At 40.3% G+C, this 13,511-nt stretch overlaps 1 protein-coding gene across 1 annotated transcript in view; it reads right to left on the reverse strand.

Annotated features, from left to right (window-relative positions):
- Window positions 1–12,985, reverse strand: part of LOC110492864 (ADP-ribosylhydrolase ARH1) — a 32,822-nt gene extending 19,837 nt beyond the window's left edge. The window contains 3 exon segments of the mRNA XM_090201589.1: window positions 6,305–6,546; window positions 11,008–11,230; window positions 12,849–12,985. Coding sequence (XP_090057715.1) covers window positions 6,305–6,546; window positions 11,008–11,230; window positions 12,849–12,985 — 602 coding nt within the window.
- Between the last annotated feature and the right edge of the window lie 526 nt (window positions 12,986–13,511).

Raw genomic sequence — 13,511 nt, forward strand, 5'->3', positions numbered from 1 at the left:
CATGTAGAGGTCTGTATTTTTTTTAATCATAGGTACACTTCAACTGTGAGAGACGGAATCTAAAACAAAAATTCAGAAAATCACATTGTATGATTTTTAAGTCATTTATTGCATGACATAAGTATTTGATACATCAGAAAAGCAGAACTTAATATTTGGTACAGAAACCTTTGTTTGCAATTACAGAGATCATACGTTTCCTGTAGTTCTTGACCAGGTTTGCACACACCGCAGCAGGGATTTTGGCCCACTCCTCCATACAGACCTTCTCCAGATCCTTCAGGTTTCGGGGCTGTCGCTGGGCAATACAGAATTTCAGCTCCCTCCAAAAATGTTCTATTGGGTTCAGGTCTGGAGACTGGCTAGGCCACTCCAGGACCTTGAGATGCTTCTTACTCCTTACATGCCCTGGCTGTGTGTTTCGGGTCGTTGTTATGCTGAAAGACCCAGCCACGACCCATCTTCAATGCTCTTACTGAGGGAAGGAGGTTGCAATACATGGCCCCATCCATCCTCCCCTCAATACGGTGCTGTCGTCCTGTCCCCTTTGCAGAAAAGCATCCCCAAAGAATGATGTTTCTACCTCCATGCTTCACAGTTGGGATGGTGTTCTTGGGGTTGTACTCATCCTTCTTCTTCCTCCAAACATGGCGAGTGGAGTTTAGACCAAAAAACTATTTTTGTCTCATCAGACCACATGACCTTCTCCCATTCCTCCTCTGGATCATCCAGCTGGTCATTGGCAAACTTCAGACGGGCCTGGACATGCGCTGGCTTGAGCAGGGGGACCTTGCGTGCGCTGCAGGATTTTAATCCATGATGGCGTAGTGTGTTACTAATGGTTTTCTTTGGGACTGTGGTCCCAGCTCTCTTCAGATCATTGACCAGGTCCTGCCGTGTAGTTCTGGGCTGATCCCTCACCTTCCTCATGATCATTGATGCCTCACGAGATGAGATCTTGCATGGAGCCCCAGACCAAGGGTGATTGACCGTCATCTTGAACTTCTTGCATTTTCTAATAATTGCGCCAACAGTTGTTGCCTTCTCACCAAGCTGCTTGCCTATTGTCCTGTAGCCCATCCCAGCCTTGTGCAGGTCTACAATCTTATCCCCTATGTCCTTACACAGCTCTCTGGTCTTGGCCATTGTGGAGAGGTTGGAGTCTGTTTGATTGAGTGTGTGGACAGGTGTCTTTTATACAGGTAACGAGTTCAAACAGGTGCAGTTAATACAGGTAATGAGTGGAGAACAGGGGGGCTTCTTAAAGAAATCTAACAGGTCTGTGAGAGCTGTAATTCTTACTGGTTGGTAGGTGATCAAATACTTATGTAATGCAATAAAATGCTAATTAATTACTTAAAAATCATACAATGTGATTTTCTGGATTTTTGTTTTAGATTCCATCTCTCACAGTTGAAGTGTACCTATGATACAAATTACAGACCTCTACATGCTTTGTAAGTAGGAAAACATACAAAATCGGCAGTGTATCAAATACTTGTTCTTCCCAATGTATGTAATAATATTTGACTAGTATTGAACTTGATAGACTACAATGAGCACATTATGGAAGATGGCTTTATGGCTTTATTTTAAGGCTTTTGATACAGTTGAACATTATTTACTTTTTGACTCTTTGATTTTTTGGTTTTGGTCAATATTTTCAAAGTGTAATTAAGACACTTAACAATAATAGTAACAGCTCTGTTACATTATCCCATGGAACTTCACAGAGATTCGACATTAGATGTGGAATTAAACAAGGATGCCCAATTTCTCTTTTTTCTTTTATTGGTCACACAAGTTAAGAAGTAAGGATTGCATTAGGAATATAATTCCTAATTTAATATTCCAACAGATTGGTGGTCAATAATTCTTACTCAAATGCAACTTTGATGTGGGTAAAATCATGTACAAACATTTTTTCACCACATAGGTATACAATCTGGAATAATAAAGACATAAAATACAAAAACAAGTCTTTGTTTTTCCACAACTGGTTTGACAACAGCATTATCTGGGTTAAACAATTATTGAATAATGATGGACAACTATATGATTATCCAGAATTCATGAGAACACACAATGTTACATCCACTACTGAGAAGTTTAAAATAGTTGTTAACTTCTTGATACTACCCATCCCGCATGCGTAATCATAGCCTCAAACTAATTAGCATAACGCAGCGGACATAAATACCCCCAGAAAATTTTCCTATTCATGAAAATCACAAATTAAATATATTGAGAAATATATTAGCCTTTTGTTAATCACACATCTCAGATTTTCAAAATATGCTTTACATCCAACGCTAGACAAGCATTTGTGTAAGTTTATCATGGCATAATGCTATGCTAGGCTCTGCTACCAGCAGGCAACATTTTCACGAAAATAAGAAAAGCAATCAAATTAAATAATTTACCTTTGAAGAACTTCGGATGTTTTCACTCAGGAGACTCACAGTTAGATAGCAAATGTTCCTTTTTTCCAAAAATATTATTTTTGTAGGCGAAATAATGCCTATCTTTTTTCCAAATTAGCTCCATAATATTGACAGAAACATGGCAATCGTTGTTTAGAATCAATCCTCAAGGTGCTTTTCACATATCTATTCGATAAAATATGCACCGGGACAATTGGTTTCTCATAAGAAGTGATTGGAAAAATGGCTACTTGTGTACTTTACGTAAGATTTTCTGCGGGAGCCATCATGCTTGCTCAATGTGGTCCCTTACAGCTATTCTTCAACATAAATGCGTAAAAAGACGTATTGGGGGAATACATAGAAAACGTAAGCTCATTTGTAGCCCATTCACAGCAATATAAGGAGTCATTGGCATGAAGCGGTTTCAAAAAATGTGGCACTTCCTGATTGGATTTTTATCTGGGTTTCGCCTGTAACATCAGTTCTGTTGCACTCACAGACAATATCTTTGCAGTTTTGGAAACGTCAGAGTGTTTTCTATCCAAAGCTGTCAATTATATGCATAGTCGAGCATCTTGTCGTGACAAAATGTCCCATTTTAAAACGGGAACATTTTTTATCCAAAAATGAAAATACTGCCCCCTAGTTACAAAAGGCTGTCCCTAAAGGTGTTATTCTTCTTTTAGGATAATATAACAATACTCCAAGTGCAACTGTTGACAATTTTGTAGCCTCAATACAGCTAGAAGGAATTTACATTTTAAACTATAAATGTAATAACGTGTATATAAGGAAACTATGTCAAGATGTTAACATTTCCTCTGCTAACATTTACTGGAATGCGACCCAAGGACAAGTGAACTGGAATTGTTGTCTGGCAAATATTGTATATCTAATAAGGTGAAAGAAGTATCATACAAACTCATTCATAGAATCCACCATGTAAAGACCTTTATTATACACAGATTCAAAATAGCTATTGATAACAAATGTCTTTTTTGTGGTTGTGACCCAGAAACTCTACTTTATTTTGGGACTGTTCTTATGTCAAGAGTTTGGAGTGAGTTAGAATATTTTATTTTGAAAGAAACTGCTATTAATGTTAATTTGAGAGACTGATATTGTTTTATTTTGATCCAAATGATATGGACCATGATTTAACTTTCATTGTAAATGTGTTTGTTTTTCATGGAAGATTCATTCTGAGAAGTGGGCGGAGAACAAACCCCTCTTCACATTATTTAAGATCATTTCTAAATAATATTTCAATTATATCAGGAAATGTAAAAACAATGAAGCAATATGCACCATAAAACTTTGACAAATTGAATATGTATCTCGATATGTAGTACCCCTGTCTGTTAGGTTTATTTACTCTTGTTTGTATGTTTTTGTATTTGATATGTTCATAATAATACCAATACAAATTCTATAAAATAGGTCAAAAGACCAATAAATGAATAACACAAGGACCGACTATCCACAGTAAATATTATATTAGTGTGTGTGTACTACAAACGAAAAACAGGATACATTTTGTCGTTATTTATTTTCTGTTAATCGATGCCCCATTTGGACACCATAAACGAAAAACTAGTTGAAATCCAATTTTCATTAATAAAATTCTGAAACCAAACACATGAACTATTTCCAGTTTTTCTACTTCCTGGTTTGAATGGAATTACCAATGAACGGATGATGCATGGACCACAACTGACTTCAACTTTGCCGCGCTTTGCTTAGCTAGATGCAGGTAGACTAAAGTCCCTGATAGGCCTACATCTAATTTCAGGTAGCCTAGGCAAGAAGTACACTGAATGATTTAGCAGTTTGCTTAGTTCAAATTGAGAGACTAATTTATCCAACATGAATAGCGAGACAATTTCGAGGAACAGTGCATTCGGAAAGTATTCAGATTCTTGACTTTTTCCACGTTACAGCTTAAATCTAAAATTATTATTATTATTTTTTAAATATGGGATGGGGGTCTTAATTTCAATCACTGAACCAAATAATATGTCACTGACCGGCTAAAATCGGTCTTATGTAGCAAAATTTGAAATGAGTAGATACTCCGAGCTACAAAATGGTATATCATACACTGCATGTTTTAGGAAAAATTGGACAGTAATTCTGCTTTGAAAGTTGAACTTGTAAATTCACTTTTGAGAAAAGGGCCTTGAACGTTTTAGTATCTACTGGAGAGCTCTCCTTTGTCTACACCCATTCAGCATTGTTCACACCCTCTTAAGCTAGCTCCACCCATCTCTTTAAGGATTCACATGTGAGGTCATGTGCTAAACAGTGAGCAGTGTAGTAAAAATTAAAAGTGGTAGTAGCATACAATAAGGAAAAATTTCAGGTAAACAAAGTGTCCAGATAAAAATATTTTATAAATATTAGATGACGCTTACCAAGACACACTTGTCTAAATTAATGGGCCATGTGAAATAAATGCTATAAACCCCCAGCCACATCCAGTGGTGGAAAAACTACTAAATTGTCATACTTTAGTAAAAGTATAAATCATTTCAAATTTCTTACATTAAACCAGACGGCACCATTTTTTATTGATGGATAGCCATAATTTACAAACAAAGCATTTGAGTCTGCCAGATCAGATGCAGTATGGATGACCAGGGATGTTCTCTAGATAAGTGTGTAAATTGGACAATTTCTGTCAATGTACATTATTTTATTTCAGAATCTAATGATGTAAAAGTTGGCAAAAATATAAATAGTAAAGTAATGTACAGATAACCCCCCCAAATACATTGAAGTACTTTACACCATTGCCCAAATGCCTTCACGGCAGTAAATTAGCGTACTTTATATACTGTTACACACGCACTTATCACATAGTATCCCATACAAGGTAAGGCCATGAAACCTGAGTGAGGTGCACATGTACAGTACATAAACAGATGCATGCACCATATATGTGGTGGACACTTGATACGGTTACATGATATTTTTGTGGTATGTCACAAAATCATGTTACGACCACACATATCAATTCATTTTATATATCAATATTTTGCTAAGTGGATGGGTCTCTACAGAAGGTGTAAACAGTACAGCCAAATGGTTAGTTGCATTGTAGCAATATCAGAAATAGTGTCAATATAAATACAATTAATATACAGCATGTACTAGAACAATATCAATAGATATCAGTGATAGACGAGGTAGTTACATGCATACAATCAGGGGTAAAGAGGCTGAGCAGCAGGATATAAAAAAATTGTAGCAGCAACGTATGTTAGGAGGGAGTCATTTGAATAGAGGCACTGTAGATAGTGCTGATGACTGGTCCGTCCGAACCGTGCATGTTTCTGTCCTGCCCTTGACTTTGGTGCAGGGCATGTGATGTCCAGTCCAGGTGGTGCTTGTACAGGCAGACCATCTATGGGAGGAAGGATGTCAGTGTTGCACAACATCAATTCGCCTCACAAGATAAGAAGAATAACCTCATACAATGCAATGGAAATGATTTTCACCTGAAGTGCTGGTACTGCTTGATCTGTGGCCGCGGCCTGAAGTACAAAGTCAAGTGTTATTGCCGGCCATAGCTTTCCACCAGCACCGTATCATCCTCCAGTCCAACCAGCTGTGGGATGTTGACCCCTGTCACAGTGCTGTCCTTCACAACACCAGCAATCTCAGACAGTGTTCACTCTGGTCTTTCTGAAGCGCTACTTGATGAGGCCGAAACACCAGTCGGGGGCAAACTTGGTGTGGCCTTTGATCTAGGAAGTGAAGTTCCAGACTGTTTGCTGGTTCAATAGGGGTCCCCTGAGACATAAATAATGTGAGATCAATATGATTGGTACTACTTTTATTGGTAGTCAATTAATCAAAATGTGTTTATGCTTTACATGCAAAGTGTTGATTCCTTGTAGAGAGGCCACACTGCTGCTTTTGTCACATGGGATGGCAGCAGCTTTCCACCAAAGAGTTTGTGTCCTGGGTGGAGTCCTGGTAATACTATTGCATTATCCTCTGCGTAGTTGTTGAAGTTCACCCCTTGCTGCAAGTCCTCATGCTTCAGATGTAATCTGTGCTTGCTGGGGCCAGCTCTCTTTTTGATGGGAAGCATTAGAACATTCTCCTTGTATGACTGGTGGGGGAGAGTCCGTGTTAATGGGATTTATCTGTTAATTGAATGATTAGAATATTCCACCCTGAAACCATATAATTGTATGGAATTGATTAGAATGTATAAAATTATAATAAATAAATGTGTAGTTCTAGTCAGAATTAGGGTAAAACAATATAGCTAATGTTTATAGTGTCTTAAAAACAACATTTGGTGCTGACCTGACTAGAGATTTGGGAAAGGACAGGGAGTACGTCCCAAGGTCTCCCTAATCTTTGTCAGCTGGTTAGTGGGACAGTATGTGCGTAGGATACCTACTGTTGTGTGTATGTATGTGCGTAGGATATCTACTGTTCGTGTGGAAGTATGTACGCAGCTATAAAATGGATGTCTTTGTATTCTTGACTTTAGAACGTTCCCGTGAATAAACCTTATTGACTATTTTAGCTGGACCTCTGTCTGTTTAATTTCAATCAGTATCTTACAAATCCTGATTTAGCAGACTGAGTAGTTTAATTGAATTGGTTTATGAACATTGAGAACATAATTCTCTTGACAGTCAGGCATGTTCTACTGATGCTGAAAGACAAATTCCAGATACAAATATTTTATCATTATACAATAGATATGAAATGGCATTGAGATATCACTACACACAGTTCATACATGTAATGTTAGCTAGCCAGCCATCTAACGTCAGCTAACGTTACCTAGCTAACAGCAGGCTTTAACTTGGTCTTTTGTTTATCTAAATAATGAACCATAAGCCCAATCCATAAAGACAAACCGATTGTCATTTCTAGCTAAAGTTGTATCCAGGCTGTATCACATTCGGCTGTGAATGGGAGGTGCACAATTGGCCCAGCGTTGTCTGGGTTTGGCCGGGGTAGGCCGTCATTGTAAACAATCATTTGTTCTTAACTGACTGCCCTAGTTAAATAAAGGGTCAATAAAAATAAGTCAAATAAAAAAGTTAAACAAATAAGTTCAATGTTAGCTAACGTTAGGCTATAATATAACTAGCAATGTGAAATGGCATTTGAGAAAACATCACTAACGTTGCATAGTTCATACACGTAAATTAATGTTAGCTAGCAAGCCAGCCGTCTAACCTCAGCTAACGTTAGCTAGCTAACAGCAATCTTTAATTTGGGGTCTTTCGTTTAGACATGTGACGTTAATGTTAGCTAGGTAGATAAACAATGAACTATAATCCCAAGCAATAGAGTACTAGCAATACAAACCGATTGGCATGGCTAGTGTGGGATCCTGTATTTTACATTATAGCCATTAGCATATATATGATTAAATATTATCTGATGTTGGTTGTGTGAGGTATCTGCATTTGTGCACTGGAGCATCATTATGAGATTAAACAACTGCTTGCTACTTGCCTGTTTGTGCGTGACAAGAACTGAGTAACATGGTGTGACCTGCATGTTGCAAAACTGTAGATAACAGCCCAGCAGATGCTTTGTCCTTGTGTTTGTATGTAACAATATTGAGCACATGGTGTGACTTGCTGTATCTTACAAAGTTGTGATAGGGAGGGGTGGTCATCACCAGGTTTCACTGAGATGGAAAAATACTGAACAACACAATAGCAGGAACTGAGCAACTGTTATAACTAGGGGGTGATACCAGAACAGTAGGAATCTATACATCGAAGGAGGGAGGACTCCAAGAAGCGCCAAGAAGCAGGGACCCGCCTGAGCACCTGCGATAGGCTGGGCAAGTTTAAACCACGCCCAGCCTCTACTGTGATAGGCCAACAGACGGGTTGGGACAATGTCTATCACAGTATAAGAACACTGTTTACATACATCTTGTCAGTTCTCTGTTTTGCTCTGCGTGGTATTACAGTGAGCCCGTATATACGAAAGTTGCATTTGCCATTTATTACTTAGCAAATAAAAAATACATAGTATACAAACGGTGACTCATTGCTATTTTTATCCTGATACCAGATTCGAATTTACGCAATTCTAACACTAGCTAAAGTTTTTTTCACTGACCGTTGTCGATAGCGCCTGAGAAATTCAGGGCAGCAATGTTATTGAGAGCAGTAGCAACATATTTGCAGTTCTCCATGGCTAACGTTATATCTTTTGAAAAGCAAATGCAGTAGAAAGGATTATGTACGCATAACGAGCAGCTAATTTTATAGACACAAGATGCTACACCGTAGACAAATCTGAAACTCATGTCCAGCCCACTCATTATCTCAGCCAATCATGGCTAGCAGGAAGGTTCCTTAATTTTTCTTTGGCTAAACCAACTAAACTCGTAATTTAACAACTTCATTCGTATTTACAGATGGCATGAAAGTTCACATGTTCGAGAAGGCATTTCTGCCAAAAAACGCATTTTGATAAAACATTATTTTTATTTTTTTTACATTCAAACGGCTCTCCTGTGAAGTCGTGACTTGCATTGTACGCCTAGTTTCCTGAAATGGTTCACAAATGGATATGAACTGAATATGCTCATCATCAACAGTCAGTAAAAAAGGCCGGCCCTCTCAATCTGATTGGCCTTCAGGATGTTTACATTGCTGATGTGTGAATATCCTTGTTACCCTGTATTATTATTGCATTTGTTGATATGCTTTTATCAGAGCATATGTTTACACATCCTGCTATTTTGTGTTCTTGCATTCCTATTTACAGTTGAAGTCGGAAGTTTACATACACCTTGGCCAAATACATTTAAACTCAGTTTTTCACTCAATTCCTGCCATTTAATCCTAGTAAAAATGCCCCGTCTTAGGTCAGTTAGGATCACCACTCTATTTGGTCAGAATAATAGTGGAGAGAATGATTTATTTCAGCTTTTATTTCTTTCATCACATTCCCAGTGGGTCAGAAGTTTACATACCCTCAATTAGTCTTTGGTAGCATTGCCTTTAAATTGTTGAACTTGGGTCAAACGTTTCGGGTAGCCTTCCACAAGCTTCACAGAATAAGTTGGGTGAATTTTGGCCCTTTCCTCCTGACAGAGCTGATGTAACTAAGTCAGGTTTGCAGGCCTCCTTGCTCGCACACACTTGTTTTAGTTCTGCCCACACATTTTTTTATAGAAATAAAAAAAATCCAACCTAAGTGTATGTAAACCTCCGACTTCAACTGTAGGTAGTATGGTAATCATCCTCTGGGTCAGTTGGGAAAGCAGGAGGGTCATAGTTGGGGTCAACACCAGGTCATCGTAGGAGGCAGGTAAAGCCAATACCATTAAACCAGGCATGGTCTTCTTCTCTGCCCATTTACTAAGACAACAAAAAACAGCAAAAGCCTATCAACACAGGAATTATAAGATACCCATTAAAATCTGGCCCATAACATTTCCAAATTTTCCAGTGAACCATTTACCCATCCTGGTCAGAACATCATCATCACTAGGGCTGAGAGCATTAGAGAGCTTAGACATATCAAGAAGAATTTTGGTCATGTTATTGGAGGAGTCAGGAAGTAACATTACACATTTGTCATCGAGATCCAGTCCCAGGGCCATACACTTGCCTTCCTGTGCTGACAGCAGGTAAGCCAAACTGTGCCTAGCCGTAACTGCCTTAATGACCAGATAACCTCTACCGCCGCAAATCCACATAAACCCCCAGGGTGATCCCATACCATCGTTTAGAGCAAGATAGGTCACTCTAGCGCTCTTCTTCAGGGAGTTAGCCTGCATAAGATCTACAATGCACTGTTACAGCCAAAGAGCCATTGTTACAGATACATAATGGTGGAACGCGTTCTTGCTTCAGATTCTCTAAAATTGGTTCAGCCACAGTGGTCCCCAGGTTTTCACTCCAACCATACATCGTTGGGTGAGTACACATAAGCCTTTTCCTAACTACCTTCTAATTATCATCATCCCGGGGATTATGCCGTGGCCAAAATCCACGAGTTACAGTCCCTATTTTATCCACAGCTTCTGGATTCCCATTTGTTAGACACCCTCCCCAGATCCCAGTCCCTTTTGATATGTTCTTATTACCCTGATCAATTTGCTTATGTCCATAAAAGAGTCTTTGGGTACAATTACACGGGCTCTGCTTGTCTTATGCCCTCCACATAAAATACAACATTCCACAGGCCTGATCTGTCTCTGCCATTGATCTACTCATTGAACTAAACAACTCTCTCATGGATTTGGGTTTAGACAAAATTAACACCGCAGTTCCGTTTGGGGACACTTTTCTACCTAAGTCTCGAACAAACTTTACCCACGTGTTGACAGGGCCAGCTTCACCCACATAAACAAGTAGTGTGGATAGACCCAACACAGTCAACCACCAACAACCACATGCGGTCGTCTTCCCTCTCTTATACCCCCTAAGGGTTTGTTTATTTACAACATAACCTTGCTGATCATGTAAAACAGTTGGTTCTTCAGGGCTTTGGTCTTGCCCTTCATCTATTTCAAGTCTTTGGTCTCGACTCACATCTGCTTCTGCCTCTTGTTTCAGGCTGTGTCTGGTACCATAATCTCCTGTGGGCTGAACAACTTCTGGCAGTGGGACAGGTGGTGCCAGCCAGACCTTTCCTGAACTCTGACCGCCTTTGGTGTTGCCATGGTTACCTTGAATGGCCCCATCCATCTTGGCTGGTTCCAATTTCTCTTGTGGACCCGGATTTTGATCCAGTCTCCAACCTCCACAGGCAAGTAGTCGGGGTCCTCACCTGGTACCATCTCCTGAGCTTTCCTAGTGTGAGAGTGGAGAGATCTGACAATATTAGTTAGCTCTTTCATGCACTCCAAGTGTTCTACTTCAGTTAGAGTGAGGTCTATTTTTCTGTCAGTCATGGGTCTGTGTGCGGGAACATTCATGGGTCTTCCTGTCAATATTTCATGTGGTGTACACCCCAGGCCTTTATTAACACTACTGCACATTTTCATTAACACCAGTGGTAAACAATCCACCCAAGATTTCTTGGAGTGGCATGCCTTAGCTAACCCTTTAATTGATTGGTTAGCTCTCTCGGTAACCCCATTACTCTGGGGGTGGTAGATAGACACAAACTTTTGGTCCACTCCCATAATTATGGCTACCTGCTTCACTACATCACCAGTGAAGTGGGTACCATTGTCTGCAGATAATACCTAGATTTGGTGTTCCTGAGGTTTTATCTCCCTCACTAGTAGCTTTGCTACTGTCTTAGCATCACAGTGTGTGGTGGGAAATGCCTCCACCCACCTGGTGAACCTGTCAATAAGAACTAAACAGTTCCTTTTCTTTCTGAAAGATCCATAAAATCCACGGCAAGATGGACAAATGGTCCTCTTGGCGTAGGGAAATGACCTGGTTTCAGAGGTGTTCCTTTGGTAATGTTAAATTGCATGCACGTAGCACATCGAAATAGAAACAGATTCACATGCTGAGTCAAATTTGGACAAAACCAATCCAAAGAAATTGCCTCTATCATATCCCCCCTTGACAAATGGGCCACATGGCAAACAGAGGTGATAAGACAAGCTGGCAGACACAGTCTGCCAGACAGTCTGTCTCCAAATTTTAGAAACGTGGTCAATTTTACAACCCCGCAGTTGCCATACCAAATGAGAACCAACATCCAAAGCCTGTTTAGACGCCAAATCATCAGCGCCTTTCCCAACAGTAGCAGAGAAGAACATGGAGTGGCTATGACACTTTGAGGCAGCCAATTTATCAGCCTCAGCTGCCAAGGCATTACCCATATTCACAAAATCTTTCCCCCCAGTGTGAGAAGCAACCTTCACAAGGGCAACATCATAGCCTCCAAGAGATCGAAAACCATAGTTATTTTACGAATAGGACTTCCACAAGCATTGTAAAAAACCCTACTCCTCCAGACACCACACCAGGACCCATATTGCATAAGCAGAATCACAGAAAATTGTAACCATTTTCCCTTATCCCATTTTACAGTCAGTGGTTAGTGCAAAAAGTTCAGCCTGTTGAGCTGAGAAAGTATCTGGTAATGGTTGTATCTCACATACAACCATTACCAGATACTTTCTGATGACCCTGGTTCTATCAATTGTCACAATACCAAACCCTGCATGTTTCTTCCCTGTAGTTTGATCTATATATGCAGAACCGTCAACGAAAAGCTCCAAGTCAGCATCAGTCAGGGCAGTGTCAGAGAGGTCAGGTCCTTTTTCCCATCTTCGAATATGTACTGGGGACACTGGAGGAAAGGGTCTGGGCCTCTTCATTGCTGAACGTCAGGAAAATTGGAACTGGTGGTGTTCTGATTTCCTTGTGGCCAGACACCTCCTCTTCCCCCTCTGTGGTTGATTTCCTCCGCGTCCTCCTAGGTGGCCAGGGTCAGGCTGGTAACCTCCTTGTGCCTGCTGGGGGGGGGTCCTCTATAGGTTTGGGGTTGCTGCTGATGTCCACCTTATTGTTGGTATCCTCCTCCGTTTCCTCCTGAAATGTCCTCTCCCTCTTCGGTTCACTCCAGGTGTTGTAGCCCATCCTTGATATTGAAGATTTTGTGGACATTGGTTCCTCATGTTGGTTCCTCATCTGTCCAAATTGTCCACACCCCCAGCATTGCATAGGTGGCATTCTGGGTGATGGGAAATCTGGGAAATTGTACACAAGGCACTATGGGCTGTGGTTCTGGTGCAGGTCCACTTGGGGGCGCTGTAGGAGCAGGAGTGTTCATCATCAACATGACAGGCTCACCTCCTTTATTACTCTCCTCCAATTGGGCCTTTTTTACTGCACCATCATGCCCCTGTTTTCTTGATTTCTCTGCTTGTTTATCACAAAGCCAGTTTTGGCAGTGGTGTCTCATATAATCCTCGCATTACTCACCCGCCTTTCTATCCCAGCCCACAACCTCCCTCAGTTGCATCTGTACTTTTTCTGGGAGGTTGAGGCAGGCTCTGTCGTAAAACATGTTCTCGGGGGCTTCAGAATGGTCATGGTGCTCTCCCAATTCCTCAAGCCATTTCTGTTTCAGGTTATCTATCCAATCTCAGAAATCTGAGTCAGG

The sequence above is a fragment of the Oncorhynchus mykiss genome, chromosome 16, assembly GCF_057628025.1.
Source record: "Oncorhynchus mykiss isolate SJ-2025 chromosome 16, ASM5762802v1, whole genome shotgun sequence".
NCBI lineage: Eukaryota > Metazoa > Chordata > Actinopteri > Salmoniformes > Salmonidae > Oncorhynchus > Oncorhynchus mykiss.